General features: G+C 40.3%; 1 protein-coding gene across 5 annotated transcripts in view; it reads right to left on the minus strand.

Moving 5' to 3' along the window:
* Positions 1–861: 861 nt before the first annotated feature.
* LOC142976782 (diacylglycerol kinase theta) overlaps positions 862–24,637 on the minus strand; it is a 36,335-nt gene continuing 12,559 nt past the window's right edge. The window contains exons 2-19 of one of the 5 annotated variants that reach the window (XM_076120343.1): positions 18,848–18,927; positions 18,123–18,225; positions 17,562–17,773; positions 17,302–17,470; positions 16,715–16,834; positions 14,631–14,774; positions 14,230–14,482; positions 13,687–13,886; positions 13,295–13,507; positions 12,924–13,058; positions 12,399–12,573; positions 11,406–11,554; positions 8,549–8,725; positions 8,050–8,176; positions 7,479–7,634; positions 5,236–5,392; positions 4,655–4,762; positions 862–3,266 (exon numbers count right to left, since the gene is read on the minus strand). In XM_076120343.1, the coding sequence (XP_075976458.1) occupies positions 3,084–3,266; positions 4,655–4,762; positions 5,236–5,392; positions 7,479–7,634; positions 8,050–8,176; positions 8,549–8,725; positions 11,406–11,554; positions 12,399–12,573; positions 12,924–13,058; positions 13,295–13,507; positions 13,687–13,886; positions 14,230–14,482; positions 14,631–14,774; positions 16,715–16,834; positions 17,302–17,470; positions 17,562–17,773; positions 18,123–18,225; positions 18,848–18,927 (2,861 nt within the window). In that variant the 3' untranslated portion in view covers positions 862–3,083. Of the gene's footprint in view, positions 3,385–4,654; positions 4,763–5,235; positions 5,393–7,478; positions 7,635–8,049; positions 8,192–8,548; positions 8,726–11,405; positions 11,555–12,398; positions 12,574–12,923; positions 13,059–13,294; positions 13,508–13,686; positions 13,887–14,229; positions 14,483–14,630; positions 14,775–16,714; positions 16,835–17,301; positions 17,471–17,561; positions 17,774–18,122; positions 18,226–18,847; positions 18,928–24,637 lie in introns of all 5 variants that reach the window. The other 4 variants (XM_076120344.1, XM_076120342.1, XM_076120345.1 and 1 more) reach the window with 4 other exon arrangements.

Genomic DNA, 24,637 nt, shown 5'->3' on the forward strand with positions numbered 1-24,637 from the left:
GCACACACATATTCGGTTCAGCAATATTTATCGAACAACAAAACCGACTCAACTCACTTGCTCGGCTTTTGCCGATCCATCATCTCCACATATTCGGTTATGCCGCCCGGCTATAAATGCTGAACCGAATATGAGTGTCGTGAGCCTTACAGTTACCTATATTTGTGATACCAAAGTTGTCTCTACCGGTGCCCAGCGAAATCATTATGAACTTGCAAGAAAAACACATTACCGTGATAAGATATTGAGAGAGTCGTTGACAGCGGATTTCAACGAAAAACTTCGTGACCATAATAATAGTTTTTATAAGGATTTGTCCACATAAAACGACATAGAAAATAAAGTCTAGTGCCTTGGGAATACCACTGAAATACACCAAAATAATACCAAAAGATAGAACATGTAATAGAACCTTTGTCAAGTAAACGCCTGAACAGTTCTTCATAAACATATTGTTTAACTCCCGGTTTCTGAGCACATTTAGCGGTAGTTTATCTATTTAATAGCATTTTTTTTCTTATAATTTTAAACGCTATTGAATAGATCTACCGTTAAATGTACCTCAGAAACGGGGGTAAAACATTCTGATGCTTAGGTAGTTTGGGAAAAAATGACATAAATAAACACACATATTCGGATATCAGCAGTTCTCGAAAGGGAGCATGTCGGACCACCGTTAATCCATTTTATGCTGTGTCCAGACCTGTGCGCATGTTCGCACGAATACGACAATAATGGGTAACATTTTATAATCTTCACCACTCACTATCAACTCATATCTCTTACTGAATTAACCCTACTCAGCAACAACTATCAGCTACAGGATTGGGATAATAATTAAAATAGTATATTTTTTTTATTTATTTATTTAATTCAAATAATTTCCAACTTATATAAATGTTATAATAGTATGGTTCTATGACAGGTATATACAACATTATTTTCATTATTTCTATTGTGTATCTAGAGCTATGGATAAATTAAAAGATATAGATTTAAATATATAATTTTACATACTTATATTTAATATTTTTCTACTATTTGCTTTACAATATTGTTCTTAGACTGTTTATGACGATGACTAGAATCATTTGGAAGTCACCATGTATATTATTATTCTATTATAAGATTCGCAACAAGGGCTATTTATGCAGCAAGAGGAGAAAAGGCACGTTAATGTGACTCGAATTATACACCAATACCAAACACCTTACTCGGTTCATTTGGTCAAACAGCTCATAAACTCAATAAACATCAACAATACTGTTTAAAGTCATATTTGTATAAGTACTCTACAAGTGGCTAGTGTTAACATGCTCATGTGACCTTACAGCTTTTAACTTTCAAAATAGCGGCTCAGCTTTCTTGAAAGTTGGCAAGTGAAGGTATTAATTTGTTGCAGATTGTTGTACAAAGGGCAACACTAATTAATAATGTCCAGTTATCTTTGCGAAGATTAATAATAACTTTTTAGGCAGACTTTTTGGATCACGTTTATGAACAAGAGCTGGTATCAACATAATAATAATTCATCGACAGCACATTCTGGCTTCAAGCACTTGTACTTTAAACGCGAATGCCCCGTCTCCTCAAGGTGTGGAAAGATCACCACAAATGAACCCTCATGCGATTTTAATTGTGATTTTATCTAGGACAGTACTACTTGAGGAAGTCTGAAATTTACAAGTAAATACATCGGCTGTAGGTTTTGGTACAAATAATTAATCTGAGAGGTCATCAAGCACCATACTGAGCTTAAATAGGTAACATAGATCTAGCATGAAGCGACGATCATGTCATTTAACGAGGTAACACAACGTTCAGCATTCCTCGTAACATTTTGGCGTACTAATCTTATTCAAACGTTTTATATTAGGACCCACGGGGCCCCGCAGTGGCGTGGCTAGCGATGGAGCAAGCCTGACGTACTGACGAAAATTTTGGTGTTTATGTTTTCAATAAAAGTGTATTCAAAAGTCCCAATTGTCCCTAATTCCAATTTGGAATGAAAGCCAGGCGAACGCGTGAGTCGAATAACGTTATATAACAACATGAATATAAATTTGTTTGTGAAATAAATGGTAGAGCAAGCCTGGCTTTTGGGCTTGCACGGAGGCGCCGCCACTGGGGCCCGAGTATAGGTACGGCGCGACGTAACATTGCGATACTTGACTACACACACATAACCGCATGGAGGAGCCATGGCGCCGCGCCACCGGCCCGTCACACATCACACACCCGCCGGGACTCCTTATGTACAAACACAGTGAACAATATACCAGTCGATCGGTGCCTACACCACTCTTCTTGCGTGGTGTTAGTCGAAGTAGGTAACGCCAATTATAGTCACAACATGGTTGCGACTCAAACTCGTAGCAATGAAATTTTGAATAGCTTCGCTGTGTCGCCGGGCGCAGTCCACTGTGCCCGTACACTTACACATCGTCGCACGTTGTCTGCGGCGCGACTTCACATCAACATAATTATACTGAGAACATTCGGTTCCGCTCAGATCGCAAATACTTATTTGCGATACGATGTCGCGCCGCACTGATGTGTGACGGCTCATAGTCTACTAAGTACTTTACAAAATGTGGTCGATCCGTTCCTTAACGCTCTGCTAATACGCAGAACGTTAAACACCGAACCGTCATAATTAGCAGTTGTAAATATAATATTTGGGAACAATAGGTTTGTCGCCTATCGCCAGTCACGTTATCGTTCGACACTTTCGGAACAGTTCCGTGCGAGCGACCACGAGACGCCGCGACGCGACAGGGAGAATAGAAAGGCGGTCTTGATATATATGAGGTACTTTATTTTTATGTTACATATAATTTAAAAATTAAACTCAATCACTAAATAAAACAACGTGTCTAGTGACTATAAAGTTTTATTTTTTTTTATATTAGGTTTATATATTTTTTCTGTTAATAATTTATGTACATGAAAGTGTCGCGGGGGAGATGGAGGCAGCAAGCCCGCGAGCGGCGCGGCGTGTCCGCAGCGAGCGCCCGGCGCGCGCGCCCGCCTTGAGCCCGAGGCGGGCGCCCGCGTTAGATGAGGCGCTCGCTCAGCCAAATTCAGGAGTCGCGCGACCGAGACTCGGCCCGCTCTCGCTCCGCCCGCTCGCGCTCGCGCTCGGCGCGCTCGGGGCGCTCGGCGCGGTCGGCTCGGTCGGCTCGCTCGGCCCGGTCTGGCGAGCGCGGCATGCTCGGCTCCGTGTTGCGGCGCCGCACCTTGCCGCGCTTCTTCAGCATGGTGGCCTGCGGACGGGGCGCGACTGGCAGCGGCGGGGCGGGGCGCGCGCGGCGGTCAGGGGCCAGTCGCCGCCGACGACGCGCCGGCGCCCGACCCGCGCTTGGTTTTCTTCAGCATCGTCGCCTGCCACACACGCACGTCAGCGGCCCGCCCTGCCCCGCCCCGCCCGCCACACCCGATACGCCCGCCCGCCCTACGTACACCTGACCGCGACTGACCGCGACTGACCCGCGCGTGACCCGCGTCTCGTCACCCCGCTGTCCCCTCGCGCCGACACATTGTGCTACTAGGTACTTATTGTTGTGGCAGAATCGTAAAATATTTACAAAGCGATCAAAATCATAGCTCTAATTCTGAGTGCCCAGCGGTATAAAGTAAAAGTAATTAGCCGCGTGTACGTAATAGCGATATATTGATGTCAGGTGTACGTAGGTGGTCATCCGTCGGCAGCGGATCGGGCGTGTAGCAAGCCGCGGTTCGACGGCGCGCGCTCGCCGCCGCTCGGTCGAACCGCGGCTCTGTATGAACTAGTGGTAACATCGGTGCTGAGTGGAGTTTGAGTGCTCGGGCGTAACGTGACTCGGGACGGTTTATCGTTTAAATTAACACAAAGTTCCGCTTGATCATATATACACATTTTAAATATGGCAAATATTACACCGATTAAAGCACTATGCTAGTTAAATGGTTGTTAGGCATAAGACTTCAAAAATACTTGGTTAAATTATGTGATGCTGAAATATTAATTTTACTACAGTTTTGTTTACATGTTGCTAGACATGTTGTAATTGTTCTATAAAATAGTTGACTATTATTAAATTGTATTATGTCTTATAGACAGACCAAGCGGAACTTTAACAATCGAACACTGTTTAGTCGAATATATCCAGACATTAAATAAGCATTAGTAAATTTAGACCCGGCTCGGGCACAGGCAAGCGAGCACATGCAAACATTTAGTATTATATTCTATCAGAGCTGAATATCGTTTTTATTCAGTGTGTTTGTTAACTGAAGGTACTGTTGTAAGTATTACGATTATCTTTAAAATATGTTTAATTTATAAACTCTTATACTGAAAATGTAATGTCACTAGTAAAAGAACTAATCAATCGATATTAATGCCAAACCTAATCTAAATTACATAAACGCTGCCTTATTTTAGGCATCAAATAAAAAGCTTTCTTTGGTAGTTACAGCACCTAACATTTCTTTAACTCTCCTCTCTCTCTTGCATCATAAGACGAAGTAGTTTAGTAGGTATTTCTTTTCTACTCTTAGAGAATAAACTCACAAAATTTAGAAGAAATTGAAAGGTAGTTAGTGTGCAATTAATCAACAGTATGACATTGAACTCTGATAGAAGTAGAGTATAATCGTCAGGTGTATGTACCTTGAGCGCTGACTTGAGCACCACGACTTCGCTGGGCGCGGCCACCCACGGCTCCCCGTCCACCTGCACTGGGATCTCGCTCTTCAGGTTGATTTTGATGTGCCCTCCCTGAAAATGTTATGATATTTCAGCCACGGTTCCTCGCCAACGGTAGTAGTGTAAGCCAGCCTTTGTGTTATTCTTTCATTAATCATATTAATTGCGCTGAAAAGCTTCGTTTATCGAGTGTCAGGACACTTTAAATATTCTATTACTTTAATATTATAGCTATTCTTCTTATGTAATATATTAGGTCGGGGAAAGTCTTTTCGCATTATAGTATGTATGAACTTGTAATAAAATCTCTTTGGCTTCAAGAATCTCAAATAAGTACACGGTTCATTAGGTGTCTTTCAGTGAGCTCGTGAGGTACCCAAATATCGAGCTTTTTTGTGTAGAGAAAAGATTTTATTACAAGTTCAATACATACTATAATGCGAAAAGACTTTTTCCCCGACCCAATAGCTATCTTAGTTCAAACAAATAAACAGCTATAATCAATAAGGTTACTAAAGTGAAAGAGCAGTGAGTATCGTATGTACCTGCGCTATTCGCATGGCGCCTCGTAGTCCGGACTGTATTTGTCCGAGGTGCACCACGCCGGTGACGCCCACGATCTCCAACATGCCGTCCCAGTGGTTGGGCTTGCTGAACTGGTCGTCCTTCTCCGGACCCCACGGGTTCGCTCCCGAACCCCAGCTGCAAGTGAACGTTACGTTATTAAGGTCAAAAATAAGCTACACTACTTTATATACCAGTAATTTGTGTCCAGTTCGACCGCGCGGCCATAGCGTTTTTTTTTAAAAAAAACCATGACAACTTTTTGTAAAAATTTGTCAAAGTTGATTCCCAAAACCATAAATTTGTCAAAGATACGGTTAAAAAGTTATAAGGGTTTGAACATGGCCGCGCCATTGAAACGCGGCGAACCGCGCGGCCACTGAGATCTTTAAAACTAAGCCTTGTAGAGACCTGAAATTTACGCAAATGCAAGATTTAATTTGTAAAAAAATTGTAAAAATATAAAAAAAATACTCAGGTTTATAGTTTAAGAGCTATAACACTAAAACCGAATGGCCGCGCCATTGAAACGGTGGAGAAAACGCTATCGCCTGTATCTCACTGAAAAAAAATCGCAGAGGCGTGTAGTTTATTGTAATTACCCAGATTTGAATTTGTCGAAACTAGGAAAAATACAACAAAAAATCCTAGGTTTATATTTCAGGAGCTATAAGACTAAAACGATATGGCCACGCCATCGAAACGGTGAATAAAACGTTATTTCGCCTGTATCTCGCTGAAAAAGCATCGCAGAGGTCTGGAGTTTTTTGTAATACCTAGATTTTAATTTGTCAAAACTAGTAAAAATACAATAAAAATTCTTAAGGTTATATTTCAGAAGCTGTAAAACATTATCAGTATGTGGTGCGATAGGGTGACCATGTCTTATTGTTTACAGAATACTTTCTACTTATTGTTACAGAAATTATAATTCAAGGATTCTAAATAAAATTAAAATGAAACCATAAATATAAAAACAATTATGTTTATTGATTTAAAAGTCACATAAATCACAGAATGTTACAAATTAAAAAAAAAACTCAAAAATCACAGATTGTTTACTTACACTAAGATATAATCAAAAATCACAGATTGTTTACTTACACTAAAATATAATAAATAATCACAGATATTTTACTTACACTAAGATATAATCAAAAATCACAGATTTACGATTCAAAATTTAATGTATGGTTTAATAGATGATGACTAAAACACTTTATATTTAATGATAGCGCAACTCAATTATAAGTAAATTATGTTTATATTTTTTCTATTTTTCATTTTATATCTGACTTAGTGTAAGTAAACAATCTGTGATTTTTGATTATATCTTAGTGTAAGTAAACAATCTGTGATTTTTGAATTTTTTTTTTATATTGTAACATTCTGTGATTTATGTGACTTTTAAACCAATAAACATAATTGTTTTTATATTTATGGTTTCATTTTAATTTTATTTAGAATCCTTGAATTATAATTTCTGTAACAATAAGTAGAAAGTATTCTGTAAACTATAAGACATGGTCACCCTATCGCACCACATACTGATAATGTTCTACAGCTTCTGAAATATAACCTTAAGAATTTTTATTGTATTTTTACTAGTTTTGACAAATTAAAATCTAGGTATTACAAAAACTCCAGACCTCTGCGATTTTTTTTCAGCGAGATACAGACGATAGCGTTTTCTCCACCGTTTCAATGGCGCGGCCATTCGGTTTTAGTGTTATAGCTCTTAAACTATAAACCTGAGTATTTTTTTTATATTTTTACAATTTTTTTACAAATTAAATCTTGCATTTGCGTAAATTTCAGGTCTCTACAAGGCTTAGTTTTAAAGATCTCAGTGGCCGCGCGGTTCGCCGCGTTTCAATGGCGCGGCCATGTTCAAACCCTTATAACTTTTTAACCGTATCTTTGACAAATTTATGGTTTTGGGAATCAACTTTGACAAATTTTTACAAAAAGTTGTCATGGTTTTTTTTTAAAAAAAACGCTATGGCCGCGCGGTCGAACTGGACATAGTAATTTTATGCTATGCGCATTTTCTTACGTGATATTAGTCTCAATCATTCCAAAATCCACCTTGCAAAATGTTTTCTTTTTTGCATCTAAAGGCTTTGCCTCTAGTCTTAAGCCATTTTGTACGTTCAAATCTTAATGTCTTAGTAAGCATCAATAATTGCACCTGTAGAATCAAGGTAGTAGTATTGTAACTAACCTGAGTATATTTAAAATGATGATGCCCTCGAGCGCCGGCAGTTCTACGAGCTTGCCGTCCACCTCCAGCCGGATGGCTTTGTGCAGGTCCTTGCACATCTTGCGACCCACCATCTTGCGCAGGCCCATCTTCACGTACACGCCCTTGTTACGGAGCCTGCAGGAGCCAACACACGGTGAAAATATCACACGAAGAACAATATAACGAAATCAACAAATAACACTTCAGTATAATTTACGATTTGAGACAAAAGTCCAATGTTTACACCGAAACGTTTAAAAGTTAATACGTTTTAAAAAAATTGAGTCTTAAAAATAATTACGTTAAAGCATAAAATTATTGAACATTTCCATTTCTTTTTTTATGTACCGGAATCGTTGACACTCACACATATGTAAAGTTATGGTTTCTCGATTTTTTTAAGGCGAAATTTCTTGTTTCTCGTGCCGCGGTCTATCAAAATATCAACAAAAACGGCGGAGCTGAAATTTTCTTTTAAATCGCTGTGGTACAGAGTATTTCTATTTTTACAAAAACGTTTAAAACGCGAAAGGTTATAGCTAGAACGTACCTGCTATTAAACTTATTGGGATTCTCCTCACGAGCGTTATGGAAGTCCAAGCAGAGGTCGGCGTCGATGCCGATGCCGAAGTAGTTGTTCATGACGAGGATCTGCGAGTTGTCCTCACTCTGCGAGCCTGTGGTCACAGACGCTGCAAGTCACGCCGTTAGTCAGCACTACTCGGTGATGGAGGTGATTAAACTTGGACCAAGTGATATGACACGATACGCCACTCAAGCCTGCTCAAAGTCAACTACGCCTTTTTGCATTTTTTTTGCTTTGAATATGTTTTGTTTTTTTTTTATATATCGATACACGTTTGATCGTTGACGTAACAAAAATACAATCGAAGCTTAATTTAGTTCGAGTTATTACTTACTTAACTTGTTAGCTCTTAATTACATTTTAGAAGGTACAAATTATCTAGATTAAAGCAGTATTACGCTTATAGACTAGCGTTGAACGTCATGACTGAAAGTGATTAAATGGCGATGTAAGAGTGACTAACCAGGTAGCTGCTTGGAGAGCTCCTTGGGCTCGTCCTGCTTATCCTCGGGATGGAAGACGACGGTCCAGCGGTCGAGGCGGATCTCCTCGGCGTCGATGACGTCACGCAGCAGAGACAGCGGGTCCTCGCACCCCGTGTAGCCGGAGCCCCAGCGGAGTGTGCGCGCTAGATCGTTACCTATATACACACATGTGTGTTTTAAACTAGTAATAGAGGTAAGATTTTTAAAAAGTTCCTGTTATGTGTTATGTGATTACCAATCTACAGAGCCTGTATAGCTTTCAAATACATACCCAAATTGTGGAGAGAAGCAAAGGTAGTTTTCCTCCCCAAACCAGGTAAGGAGGACTACACTCATGCCAAAGCTTTCAGGCCAATCAGTCTTACATCATTCCTTTTAAAAACACTGGAAAGACTTGTAGACATATACCTAAGGGATGGAGTACTAAAGAACAACCCACTACATCCCCAACAACATGCGTATAGAAAAGGCAAATCAACAGAGTCGGCACTGCACAAGGTTGTGCACAAAATAGAATCGGCCTTTACAAACAAAGCCTCAACACTAGCCTCCTTCATAGATATAGAAGGAGCCTTTGACAAAACCATGCACAACAGCATTAAACATGCCCTACAAAGACTTAAAGTAGAACCAGTCCTAACTGGATGGATCACTGAACTAGTCAGCAAAAGGGCGGTACAGATAGTGGCAAACACCACAATAAGAGCAAAAGTGGTCAGAGGATGCCCCCAGGGAGGCGTCCTTTCACCGCTTCTATGGAACATAGTAGTTGATAGCCTCCTAACTAGTCTAAACAAAAAAGGGTACACTACTATTGGATATGCAGATGACCTAGCAATACTGATAAATGGGACAGCTGAAAACGTACTATGCAAAATAATGCGCTCAGCTTTTCAGATTATAGAAAACTGGTGTGAAGAACACCAACTATCAGTAAACCCCAAAAAAACAGAACTTATCCTTTTCACCAACAAAAGGAAGTTACCGGACCTCGAACTACCAAAACTATTTAACACCAAACTCACCCTGTCAACTCAAGTGAAATATCTGGGCATGGTTCTTGACAACAAGTTGAATTGGGCGAGTCATATTGAAGCAAAAACTAGGAAGGCCTGCATAGCGTTCGGCCAGTGTAGAAGAATGGTTGGTAACAAATGGGGTCTCAACCCAAACATAACACTCTGGCTATACACATCAGTTATCAGACCTTCTATCACCTACGGAGCAGTTGTATGGTGGCCCAGAACACAACTGACAACGGTAAAAACAAAACTCCAGAGCACACAACGCCTAGCATGTGTAGCCACCACTGGATGCATGAAAACCACTCCATCAAATGCACTTGAGTACCTCCTAAACCTCAGGCCCTTAGATTTGGTTATACAGGAGGAGGCACAAGCGGCTGCCTTAAGACTAAAAGCAAACGGGCTATGGCAGCAGAACCCAGAAACAACACACACCAAAATTCTGCAATGTATCTTGAAGGAAATACCACTTCTCGATGCACCTACAGATAAAACGCCATGTCACCACGTTTTTGACAGAAGATACAATATCCAACTCAAAGAGGAATCTAAAGATGACTCTGGCATCAACGAAGTTAGGATATACACTGACGGATCCAAAACCGCATTTGGTACAGGAGCCGGCGTCTTCTCGAACGATCTAAATATCAAAATATCAGCCACCCTAGACAAACTAAATACAATCTTCCAAGCAGAATGTATAGGAATCACTAAGGCAGCACAAGCAGTCGCAGCCAGAGATGTCAGAGACTTTAAAATAAAAATTGTCTCGGACAGTGCATCCATGCTACAAGCCTTACAAAATAACGTTATAACATCTGCCCTTGTTCTGGAATGCCATAATGCGCTCCAGGCTATTGCACGTACGAACACAGTTACCCTGCAATGGATCAAAGGGCACAGCAATTCAATGGGAAACGATGCAGCTGATGAACTAGCTAAAAGGGGATCAAATGGAACAGTACTTGGACCGGAAACACTACTGCCTATCCCCCAAGCACAAATTAAATCTTGGCTGAACAGAAACACCGAAGCGAAACACCTAAAAGAATGGAACAACAGCAAAGGTTGCAGGCAAACTAAGGCTGCAGTTCCGGTGGCACCTAAGAATCTTGCCCGCAACCTTATCAGTCTAAAAAGGGACAAAATACGCAAGGTAATAGGAATCCTAACCGGCCATTGTCCCCTAAACAAACATCTATGTACAATAGGCGTGACGGACAGCCCTCTGTGCAGAGGATGCATGGAGGCAGAGGAAACACCACAACATGTACTCGTGGAATGCAACAGCGTGGCGGACCAACGAGCGCGAACAAAAATATTGACAACAACACTCCAGGAAGCCTGCAGCAACTTGAAAAAGCTACTGAAGTTCTGGGAAGAACTAGGATGGCTGGAGTGAGGGCGAATCAACGCAACAATGAGAGAGGGTAGATACACGCACAAAGGCCCATTTAAGAGGCTAAGTGCGGAAAAAGCCCAGGAAACCTAGCCTATGTGTTATGTGGAACAGGTATGTTTTAAATTCTTCTTATTTATGCGTAAATTGGACGCGTCAAAAGTAGTGCTGTAAATATGATACTCAGTGATATTGCGCCTTTAATCTTCTCCGTTTGAATTGTTATAGTCCATAGCGTTAAGCAAACGATAGCATCCCCTTAAAATCTTAAAATGTGTAGTAAAAAGAGGTTTTCAAAGTCGATCCCTGTTGCGTCTTTTGGAAAAATAGCTAGATAACTGCACACTGCAGCATACTTTATTGGAGAAAAATAATAATTGAAGCAAAAGTTTAAGGTAGTGTGTAAATTACCAGTGCCGAGTGGCACGATGGCGCAGGGTGGGTTGGAGCACTGCGAGTCCTGGCCGACGTTGTCGAGGCACTGCAGCACCCAGCCGATGGTGCCGTCGCCGCCGCACACCAGGATCTTGTAGTTGGGAATGTGGCGAAACACGTACAGACTGACGGAGCAAAACAACTTATGTAATGTCTTAATGGCGGAGTAGACCAAGCTGGTAACAAACATGTTGGGGACTTTGCGTCCATTCAAGAGCGTTTCAAAAGGTATATTTCCCGTGGTCCCCTCTAACACTGTTCCCCGAGAGTTCTTCGCAAGTATCTAAGATATAATTCGTTAAATGAAGTGCATTCTTTCAGAATAATGCTGAAGCAATATAAGAGTAATTGCGTCCTACAAATGATTATAAGATTGAAAACATGAAATCTGGAGCGCATCAGCTGACCTCCCTGAAGTAAGTAAATGTGCTATTATTATTTTAGTACTATTCTATAAGAATAATAGGAAACAATCAAATGTAACTAGTTCGTTATTATTATTTTCTATATAATAGTTGCATGTACAAGGATACCAGGTTATCACCTTGGAATGTTATGATATCGACACAAAATTAGGGAATTTTCCTGCACGTATTATCCTTGTTGATGTCATATCTTAATTATAAATAATACAATGAGCCGATTTCAATAGCAATTGTGCATTATTTTAGATTTTACATGTTTATTTTAATTATATCGGTTGTCGACGATATTATATGGGTGTTCAAATGTACGAGTACATACAACGACTTACAGAATAAAGTGTTCACTGTTTTAAATATAATTACTACGAATGATCTTTTTTCTTATCTTTTCGAAGCTTCGGCGACAATTGTATGTTTTTTGATAATAAATATAAAAAATTGTAAAATAAACTTTATTTGAATACTCAAAGACAGCTAAAATTATGCTTTAAAACATACTTGGTGTAATATAAACGTTGTACAAAGACGAGGTATTTTTACTTACCCAGGCAGTGGACCTCCATTCTCGAGATCAAAGACCTGGTAGGGGTTGAGGAGTTTTCGGAAGGAGGAGATGAGCTCGAGCCCCTGACAGCCTCCGGACTTGACGTTGACGAACACCAGGAGTGGCTTCACTCCGCCGGGGACCATCGAGGGCTCAATGCTCGGTAGTAACATTACTGTGGAATAAGTACCAGTTAATATCATTTCTAGAAAGTTCCTATGCTTATATATAGAGGATCAATCGCAAACCATATAGGTTTGCGATTGATCCTCTTGTGATGACCTCTTGCTATGTTTCAAACACATTTAAAGAAGCTTTCAGCGGTTTTTTAGACACAATATAATTATTTGCCGTTATAATTCATCGAAGAAGGTGTTTCGACTGTGGAAATAGCTTAAAAATATGTAGGTTTATGATTCACTTGACACGGTCTGACAAAGTATATTTTCTTCAATATTTCCAGGCAGAGCTATTTGTTAAATATGATTGTGTTTGGGTAGTGTAGTGTAGTGTATAGTTACTTGCCTAATAAATGCTTATCTTCATATTTGGCCTCTCTGAGCGCGTAGAGCGCGCGCACCGCCTTGCTGGCGTCTTCGTACGTGATCACCATCGACCCGTACTCGTAGTAGATCGGACCGATACTTGTGAATTTGTTCTCTGCGCAATAAACAACACATTTAAGTAATCCTTTAAAAATATACAACACTCAGTACTGAAGGAACACCAATTAAAATTTTGTGGACCTTGCACTATAAACAATGTCATTGAAAGTAGTATTAACATCGTTTCTCATCGTATCGCTGATCTGGCAAGCGGTGATTAATTTTCCGATTAAGAACAATAGAACACTTAAATGCTTGTAACACAGTTTGTGAGCTAAAGTGTGTACTGACCGGTGCCGAGGAACTCGACCAAGATGTTCTCGTAGTTCCGCTCGGAGAGGCCGGGCGGCAGCGAGGCCACGAACAGCGCGAGCGTGGGGCCGTGCGGGTCGCGGCGCGGCTGCAGGTAGAAGCGAGCCAGCTCCATGCGCCGCACCGACTCCCGCGCCAGCCGCACCACGATGCGCCACGGCCGCTCCTCCTCCTCCAGCACGCGCTCCGACACTGCACACACATCACGTTAAACCTGAACATTTCACTTAGCGAACATTAAGTTTTAAGTTCTTGAAGGAAATAGGTATTTGTTGATCGTATTCTTTTGGAGTCCCGGCTCTTGGCGTTTAGATAAGTATCTGGAAAGTTGGCTGAACAAAATCTGTGCTTAAAAATAAGTGAACGCATACCGCCGCGGTCGAGCAAGATTTCTGAGCAGCGATAGTCCTGCACAGCTTGTGCGGGGTCGAGGCCGAAGCGTTCGAGCGCGGCGGCCATGAGGTCGGCCACGGCGTCGTCGCCGCCGCAGTGCACCGTCACGAACGTCTCGCCCGCGCCCGCCACGCGCCCCGGGTACACCCGCACCTCGCCGCCACCCGTCTCAGGCTCCCTGCATCACACAGTAGAATGTTATGCACTGCTGTACACGCCATTGAAATCTGCATCTTTAATGTACAGCAATATCATGCCTATACAGTACTTACGCCACCGATGCTCTACGAATACACAGATTTAGTTCGAACTCGGGACGGCCGGGCCGTGATGACTCACTCCCAGGACGCGTTACCCTTACAACCGGAGAGCTGATAACTCTAGCTCGACCTCGATGCAGCTCTTCTCAGAGTCATGCCTCGGTCAGTAGCCACTCTGACTTCATTTCAAGAGAGATAAGTTTTACAAACAATCAGCGGTAAGCTGCCGAATAAAAGACTATCGCAGGAGGATGGACTCACTTGAAGCGCAAGAAGAGCGCGGGTCTCTTGTTGGGCAGGCGCGTGACGCGCGCCAGCGGCGTGGGGTCCTTGAGCGGCGGCTCGTCGCCGGCGAGCGCGTCGGTGAGCTCGAACAGGTCGGGGTCGCGCGCCACGTGGAACGCGCGCAACGCCGCTGCCACCAGCTCGCGCTCGTTCCAGTTGCGGCCCACCACCACCGGCCGGTACAGCCGCCGCGACCATGCAGCCTCACCGTCGTACACCTTTACCACCTCTGTTAAACACCCACGCTTGTCATGTACAACGATTCTTACGAGTTTCGGTCTAAGGTATCGTTTTAGTTTTTAAAGGTTCTAACTGGTCGGTTCAAAACATATTACTTTAATTGTGCTAATATAATTCATAGTGCGTGGTAGCATTACCTTCATCCCGATCATCGGGCGTACGGTCCCGGTGTTGCTTATGATCGGGTCGGTGGTCCTGGTCAGCGGGCGCGCCCGTGGAGCCGCCGCCCGAGCCCGAGCGCCCCTCGCAGCCCGAGCTGAACTCCTCGCTGACGCTGCGCGCTGCAACACCCATATCGCTCACATACACACCCCCGTACGCCCCCCCAATACGACTCACCCACTTTGTCTTTGCTCATTACGACTTTGTGTAGAAATAAGATCGTAAATCTTATAACTTCACAAACGTGCACCCGTTTTGTGTAACACAGCCAAGTCTGTTCGACTTCGCTCGCCAAACGCAATCACTCCAAAACTGGTTGATTAATGCACTATAGGATTCAAATGTAGTTTTGTGTGGACATGTTATTTGGTAAGCGGGTGTTGGGAATGTTTAATCCAGCAGCTCTCCTATAAGCGAAAACGCAGGGAAATAGGTATGTCAGTCTTATTATAACATTTTACATATTACCCATTTATTTAGGTTTACTATACGTTGAGATATTGGTTGTTTGTTAACCTCTATTATTATCTATTCTAGATTTGATCAGCTTTTGAATTAAAAGCCAAAATCTCAATGTATAGAATAATTACAGCTTAGTTTTACATTATCTACTAACATTAAGTTGTATGATACCACTGCAAAACAATTTTTCATAATTACACACATTATAAACATTATCGTGATGTATCATACAATAACACATACCTATTTTAGGACATCATAGTTTAAAACGCTAAACCTTATCCTGCTGTTTATTAATCGGGGAAATAATCCAAATATTCCAATAAATTAACCGATATAATTGATTAACCTAAACATTGTCCTGTCCGTGGCTCGCAGTCAATGCGGTTGAACTATGAGGTCCTATACAAAAGCAGCGTTGGACACTTAAGCATATATACATACAATGTATGTTATTCTGGTTGGTCCGTCTGTTACCTTAGTGCCGTTGGAATACTGCATCATGAGTATTCTTGGGCTGGCCGGTCACGGAGTAGTGTGAGGGAGTGGCAAAGAGCAGATTGAATCAGGGATTCACTCAACTACAAGACAGGGGTGAGAAATTATAGGAAAAGTGGAGAAATTTAGATAATGAATATTAATTTAAAATATTTACAGGAAAAATGTTTATATTACAGTGGATGGTTTTTGGAACGACTTGGCCGGCGCGGCGATGTTGAACAATTTTGTTCATGATTTAGTGGAATAGAAACAGAGCAAGTAAATGTGTGAAAAACGGGCAACATGAAATTATAGTAATTAGATTACAGTAAGTATATTTCTTTTCTTTATTGAAGTATCTCCGAAATGGTAGCCAGAGAACTTGCTTCTTTAAAACGACAGGTATTTATTAGTTTAGATTTAAACAATAATCACACTTATAAGAAGGCGCGTGCCCATGAGCATGGGGAATCCAAAAAACTTTATTAATAGGCGTTACAGTTTCATTTACTCGTACATAGAAGTCGACTAATTGGAATCGGTCGGTATTGAGACGTGAGGTAGAGAGGCACAGTGTCACTGTTACGTGGATGTTATAAAGCTAGCGGGTTGTCTTTGCTCCATGCACACACTAAATAGAGGTGAGCCAGGACGTGTAGAGTTGGGAGCGTGTGTTCTAGAACGATGTACACAGGCAGAATGTATCCATTACCACAGCCATTCTAGAGAAGCTATCCATATCTTTAGGCTTGTTTGGTTTCTGATCGTGTTCTGCATGCACTACATTTTTCTTGAGATAAAGTGGAGATGTGATCAGATAAACATAATAGTACAGCGTCTAGAAGGAAGGTATAAGCTTACGGCAAAAGCTTACGAAACGCTTCACTTCACTGAGCGCTGCGTTGTCTCTGAGTTGACAGGTCAGTGAAGTAACATGCACTGAGATGTACCGATTAGAGATATGGCATTGTCTATTGGACTGAATCATGTAGGCAAACTATAGTCAGGGCAAAATACAAGGTTTGACGACTGTATCGGCTTGAATCGTAAATCGGTACAACTGTTGAAGGGTAGAGATGCGGGTGTGTGGACGGCGCGTGGGAGCGGGGCGGGTTACCTCTGGAGTAGGGAGGCGAAGCGCCGCCGTGCGGGCTGCAAGCGGCGGGCAGCAGGCGGCGCGCCAGCGTCACCAGCCGCGCCGGCGCCCAGCCGCCCGGCTGGCCAGGCTCGGCCCGCGCTGCCCCAACACACACGCTCACTGCGCCGCCATGTGCCATGTGCCAGCGCCCTACACCGCCTAACCTCCGCCTACACCGCCTACGGTCCCCAGTACCGGGCGCCCTCAGCCACGCACGATCAGCACAGCTCCCATACTCTCTCTTATCTACTGTGCGTTCAGGAGGCAATATGTGTATTCATCGAAGCCAAAGTGTACTTTAGAAAGATCATAGCTACTTCCAAACCCAATTCAAGAGGAAAAAATGCTAGTGAAAAAAGAAAAATGTAATAGTTTAAAAGTAGGTATAAACGGTGTCGTTCAGTAGAACGTGGTCACCTGGCAAGCTCTGACCGTGTGTGCCTGTCTCTATGTTCGGACTACTAAGCGAGGCCTATACTAAGTAAGCTCGCCGATTGCGTGGCACATGTAGGTGGCGGGAAGCGGTGCGGGGCCGGGCCCACTGCGGGTCATTTCGGGACACTTACGGCATCCGAAGTCCCGCTGCGATGGTGGCGGGCGCACGTGGACCCCGATGATGGCTTCCATCGGGACTTCGGTCCGCGGTATCGATACAGCCGAAGGTGGTAAGAAAATCGGCTGCAACATTCCGAAGTTGCATTCCTCCGGGATCAAAGCACGGCATCCTGCGTGGCACTGTAAGACACGTTCACCGTTATTGTTACTGTACTGTGGGTAGGCATGAGTGTATGTTGCATGGAGCCGGTAAGTAACGTGTGTGTCGTACCGTGCTGCCGCACCACTCGCAGCGGTAGCCGGTGAGGCACTCGGCGGACCAGCAGGCGCGGCGACAGGCGGCGCACTTGGAGTTGGCGGGCAGGTTGCCCTCGCGCCAGTGGTGCACGTGCCGCGGCTCGCTGCCGGCGCAGTACGTTGCGTTCTCCTTGCAGTCGGCTGCCGCGAAGTCCACGCATTCTCCGTGCACGTAGTACTCGCAAACTGTTACATTACAACATATGCTACCATTCATACTTACATTATCTTCTTACTTGGGTCTCTAGCTTCATTATGCCTATTTTAAACTAGCTTAGTGAGCTACGGTTCAAAACCTCTGTGTATTTTTTTCAGCTAAAGATAAAAGTGTACACAATCCGTGAGAGCAACACACAAAATCCTTTAGCGGAACTACAACAAATCACAAAATCGTGTAGTTTAAAATAAAAAATACATTTACTTGACTCATCAGCATGCAACTTAACAGAACAAAATAAAACAGGTTAAACTGATAAACTGAAGAGAAGTAATTATTTAAAAGATAGAAAACACATGTATGTGGTGGTATACTCACTCATACAATGCAAAGCTGGTAATTCATCGAGCCGTTTGCGACACACCGTGCAGAACTTGCGCTTGTGGTGCGTCGGCTCTGACCAGCAATGAGCCACCGGGTTCTGTACAACAACAACATTAATTAAAACACATATTCATAGCTTACTAAAGCTTACTAAAGAAGCTTAGAGTATTTCCCTTTGAGTATAAGTCGTGAGTTGCTTTGCCAAGTACTTACAACTTACTTTACAATAAAAGAGAGAGATCAGACAATCCAGTGCATTTGCTGTAGAGAGAGTATCGCACTTTATCATTTAAATATCCGTACATGTAATCTTTAAAGAATTTTTCTGATTACTGTTAGTAAGGTAGTCAGCTCGCTGAAAACTCTTGTATTTTCAGATCGAATCCTAATGCTCCCCTCATTCTCTCCACATACAGTGAGTCAATCATCACTCGTTCCATAACAACAGGATCTCAAAGCAAATACGTGTAAAGTAATAATAGATGATCCTTTTAACCAAGCACACCTTCCATTTACACCTCGCATAAATAACTTGATAGCTGCTTAAACTTTAATGGCACTGTTGATTATCAGTTCCGCTGCTGAAGAACATACTCTATCGTCATCAAATTAAAGTATAGTTTCGCTTGATAACGGATTAGAAGACTAATCTGCTGTTGATTTCGAATGTCGTTGTTGGAGATTGTGCTTTATGTTGTGTGGGATTAAGTATATTTTACCTTGATAAGGCTCGGCGCTACCCCGCAGCACGGCGTTACCACCTGCCCCACGCATCGTTCGTGCACTATGAAGTTGCACACTGAAACAAAATTATATATTAGATGACGTCATTGATTGCGTGATGAAACAAGTGAAGCTCTCACTTGTTTCCAACAGTTAAGAACTCAAAGTGACGTCTCGGTGACCATTAACCAGAGCGTTAGAACCACATAACTATTCAAAGATACTATATAGTCTTGTCTTATGTTTTAGTTCAAAGAAATCACTGATGTTTTGTAAATACCACCTTCGTAGCTCGTAGCTGCTGCTACGCAACGCCTACACGACGTAGCATAAGACTTATTTTTAAACTTACGCATTCTGTGTATAGATAATAATAGAGATTGATTTCGTGATACTCTTTTAACATTCTAGATAAACACTATTTTAGATTTTAGAAGAAAAATACTAATTACGACTTTCAATGATTTTAAAAGCGATTTTAAGAACCCTATAGCATGGATATCATTATCACAAGAGTAGAGTTTGCTGATGTTACGATTGCATGACTTCACAGGTCTTTGTCGACAAAGTCGGTTAAACATCTAGCACAACCTTACGTCCTTATTAGTAACGTTTTTACAACAAGAAAGGCATTTCTTCCACTTACAGTACTTAATTAAAATACCATCAAAATATTGAATATTTGTAATACATGGTATAATAACGAGGCGCACGAATTACATTAGTGGTCACGCGATGCACCCCCGAGTTATTCCGGTCATGCTAGCCTCAGGGGATCTCATACACGCTAACTGACGGAAGGGTTACTGTCCCCTCACATGCGCTGATAACTTCCGATGATGGTTCATTAATAACTACAATGCAATAGTTTCTTAAAGCTCATAGTAGCCTGATGTATTGTGTCATAAGCATAATCAGTTGCTTATACTTATGACACAATACATAAGCAGCCTCAATGAACTGGCTACACTAGGTTGTGTAGTTGTGTAGGTTTTTAGTAATACGTTGATAATAATATAGTTTTCGACCTGAATGGCTAAGACAACTGACAGAGTTGTTTTTGCTGAGCTAATCGCAAGAACACCGTACCTAAAATTTTACGAGTATGACAAATAGTTGTTCTACAATATCTATAAGTTTTATCAAGTTAAATCAAATGAATATAATATTGTGTACAAACAGTTCAACCGCTCTATCGCCCTCTGGTTAACTAAACGTGATCATTATAGCGTTTGTTACCCTGCACAAGGGGCTGGCCAGCAATCTCGTAACGGGATTGTATTATTCAATGGTTATGATTTTTGTAGGCATTTTTATTCGTCTTCTATGAGTCTATGGTGTTGGAATTTGACTACTGTTGATTAATAAAATATCGATTATTCTGGGATAATAAGTAGTTTGGTGCCCATTACATTCTTTTCATGGTAAAACGTTGCAAGAGGTACAACAAAACACAATGAAAAAGACCCTACACAATATGTTAATAATATGAACATACATTTTTTCTCATTCTAGCTACTCTATGTTATACTATCTAATCATAAACCTTATAGAAACGCCTAAGTAATAATGCTTTAAATTTTCTTTAAATGAGCAAAGAGCAATATGTTACACGCGTTTTTACAAATCAACATGGAGTAAAGCATCATCGATTTAAAAAAAGAGCAGCATCAAATATTAGTAAATGAAAGTAGGTTGTAGTGATAGTGGCGGCAGGCGCGGGCAGTGGGCATAGACAAGCGTAGTGCCGGGAGCATGTACGGCCGCGCTCTCGGAGTCATCTCGCGCGGATCGATACCGGCGCGCATGCTCGCATCTCGCCATCTTGCCGAGACAAGGTGTTGCCAACTTATACACGTATACTCTCTTACTAATAACCTACAAATTAATGTACCACGTTTTCACAGGATAGTACATTTTGAAAAGATATGGTATATAATAAGATATGCTAGTAAAGATAAAGGTATGGTTCACTATGATGTATTTCCGAAGGTATTTGACAAAGCTGTATAAAACCATGATTCTATAATACTGTGTATTTCGGACTTGCTTATATCACTTTTTACAATTCCATAACGCTCTTACTACTCGTTATATAATGTGAAATTGAGGTTTAGACTTTACCAAGCATCTATCATGTATTGCGTTTCGAACGCATATATTTCTGAGATCACCTTATGGAGATCTACTGGAGCATAGTCTAGGTCAATAACTAGTCATGGAAAATATAAGCGTTTCTAATTCGTACTTAAGTAATTAATAAAAATAAACTGAAGTGAATACCGCATCTTAAAAAAACTCACTCAAAATCAAGATAATATTCTCACAACGGCAGAGCATCAGAGTTATTTATTTAATATTACTTTTGGGTGTTTTTTAATATCAAAGTAGCACAACTCTCAATCTTTTTAAAGATAGGAAACTAAAGACTAAGTATGCAAGTAGCTACGAGTCTGCTACGTCGTAGCAATTCGTAGACTTCAATGTTTCCAAGTACTCTGTTTTATAAAACGATCAAGTAATGCATTAAATGACCATCGTTATTTTCGGAAACATATTCGGAGTATATATACTTTCTTATTAACATTAACTATAAATAAAGGGACGAGAATCGAGAAACAAACGCAGTGATAAAAAAAATATCCTTATAAATCTTGGGAGACATTTTTTTACTTTAATATCTGCTGAATCAAGCTCGCCATGATTTATTAAATGCAAAACTTTTATAAAACCATGTTACATTTTAAATAGGTATTAACTTGAAAAAATATTACTATTTTTATGTAATATTTCCAAAAACTATAATTAAGAGTGTTAGTATCCATTTAATGATTCTTTAAGGATTCCTGCTGGGAGATGATTGACTTATGTAGCGATTCTAGTATAATTATAGAAAAAAACATTATTCGAATTAGTTTTGGGTCTAATAATAAAGAAAACCATTTACATCTCGACAGTGATAGGCAATTGTGTAATAATTCATATAAAATTGTATGGCAGATTGCCTGAATACTTGTATGCACTTAGGCATGAGTTTATAAAACGGACACAGACACTAGTTTTCACAATACTATATTAACTATTATTAAATGCTGCAAATATGTGCAAATATAAATGAAGATACCTGAATTTTGGAAACGCGAATGAATATTGGCATAACTATTTATTATTGATCGCCAAACTAAAACTCGATGGCACCAAAAATCTAAGTTGCAAGAACGAACATTGTTTGGTTATACCTAAATATACTATTTTACAAAACAAACGTAAACTAATTTTAACCACTGCTTGTCAATAAACGTAAAGAATAATATGATTTTAAACGTGGAAGGACTTTAGATCATCACTGCCAGGCAGAAAAATATTAGTAGGAATGGAGCAAAGAGTATTTTTACTCATTACATAAAAGTCCCCAAACTGGTAAAAGAAATACTGCTCACTAGATTTATAAGTGATAGTCCTGATAACTGTCAGTTAATTAATAATGTAACACTAATTAGTAATCCCGTATTTTGTAATAGGTTGTTCATTTCATGATAGACGAAAAAGTTTATTATTGAACAGATACTGATCTATGTCTGTTTTTAGAAAAGGATATTAATTGGAATCAGGCATATTAATACATCAAATCTGAAAGTTTGGTTTATAAACTGGTTAGCAATCAAAACTATAAATATTTTCCCTTCAAATTCAATCGTTTCCAAATACGGAAATACAATCAATTACAGAAGTTTTTTCGAAGCATGTTCGTGAGCAGTGATCGTTAGTCGTTATGCCAAAGTAAACACTCCGTAGGCACTGAAATAGCCCGAGGGCAATAGCCTATATCTTCATGATCACCATCTATGAAGTTCAATGTTTATATTAAAACTATATTTATGAAAGTACGGAACAAATATGATGTCCTCTGATGATCAAACGGTTTAAGGCCAGAGTATTTTTAATATGTTAAGATAAAGAGGCTTAATTGACTCTAGCTACTGAATTTTTAAAAATGGCAGTACCTTTAGCTACGAACTTTAAATTTTTTGTCCTTGTTGAATTTCTTTAGTCTACTTTCAAGTCATGTGAGTTGCATTTGGAAATAAAATCTTATTTGATCCTGAATGTATTTTATAAGTGAAAATAATTGGCCATTAATAAACATATTAAATAGTTACTTAGGTATTGGTATGTATTTTTCATTTGGATTTAACACATGACGTAATAAAACGTCTTGCTTGTGCACAAACCGCAGCGAGACTCAGTAATGTTCCGATCTTCCCGCTCAACTTCTCAGAATCAGAACTCGGTAATTTTTAAATAGTATTAAAAAGTTCCTATATCCGTATTGGGGCGATGTCCGTAACCTCTGGTTGTTAGCTAATTAGTAATGAGTCAGAGACACGCGAATAGGCGTGCTTTAAATAGCGGCGCTTGTAAACATGCGTGTACGCAGTCGACGCGCGCAATTCTGCCGCCTTATTGGGCGCACCACGTATTTATAGAACCAGCTTTATTGCTCTCTGTGTTGTTGATTGACATGTGCTCGTAATTGCTCTGTGAAATTATTGTGGTTTTCAAATTATGTAATAATGTGCACATGTGGTTTGTAAAATTGATTTCGCATTTAATTGTTTTATTTTTTTCTCACAGGACGTTGTGGATGGTTATAGCAATGTGCATTTATTATTGGGACAAACCTTTGTCTAGAAGCAATCATAGTTTAGCTATAAATATGTTTGTATTTTTTGTTTTGGCTGTAAATGCTACCGACTCTATCAACGAGGGCCTATCTTACAAAAGCATTTTCCTTTCATAACATTTTTCGAAGGGATCAACTGTAGGTACTCTATTTATGGTAGTTAAATATTAGTAAAATTATTATAACGTAACGTACATTCATTATATATATTTCTCTGCCCGTCACGTATTTAATGTTGTTATTGAACCTTACAGTTAAAATTGAACTATCGTAAACGAATGATAGACTAGGGCAGTCAAAGGCCATGTCCTTTCTACGGCAGGTAGTTAATTATGTATCGTAAAAATTCCGGCCACCTGTTGCCACCGCGCGTCAACTCAATTGCTATAGGCCTTAGCCACTCGCAACTCTTTAGTTGTGTGGCTGTATCGACTTTATTCCATAGCACGACGTGCGCGCTGTGAGAAAAAAAAAACAACGTCACAATGGCCGATTGTAATATTCAAATGATTTGTTTTAGTTAAACAAAACTGTAATAAATATACCGAACAATACACGGGAAGACCTTAAAATTAGAATATTATAATTTCTGATAGTATTTTTGATAACTTACTTTATCTTCTGGAGATTAAAATAACAATACAAAAAATAAAATATGTTTGTATTGTTTTTTTATTTAATTTTCTTGATTGTTAACGTAATGTTGTAATCTTTATAACTATTTGTACATATTAATAACTTGACATTTGCAAAAATAGATACCTATATCACACGTTTTTATGAAATGTTCTTTTACTTTTAGTTAAATAATTACGTCTTCACTATAAAGCTATCTAAGCACTTAGACCTTTACAATTTATTTTAAACGATGACAAAATTATTTGAAGTTATAAAAAAATCGGATTAGTTATTATCCAACTCGTCAGTTAGTTAATCCAAAACTAGGTTTTTGATGTGATGATTCAGCCAGTGAACAATTTAAAAATTGTTAAAGAACCATGTTGTTTAAGACTAACACCGTAGTTTAAAAAAATACACTGAAATTAAATAACTCAGTACTCAGGTTTGAAACTAAATGGTATGATGTTAATTCAATCGATCT

The sequence above is a fragment of the Anticarsia gemmatalis genome, chromosome 11 (assembly GCF_050436995.1).
Source record: "Anticarsia gemmatalis isolate Benzon Research Colony breed Stoneville strain chromosome 11, ilAntGemm2 primary, whole genome shotgun sequence".
NCBI lineage: Eukaryota > Metazoa > Arthropoda > Insecta > Lepidoptera > Erebidae > Anticarsia > Anticarsia gemmatalis.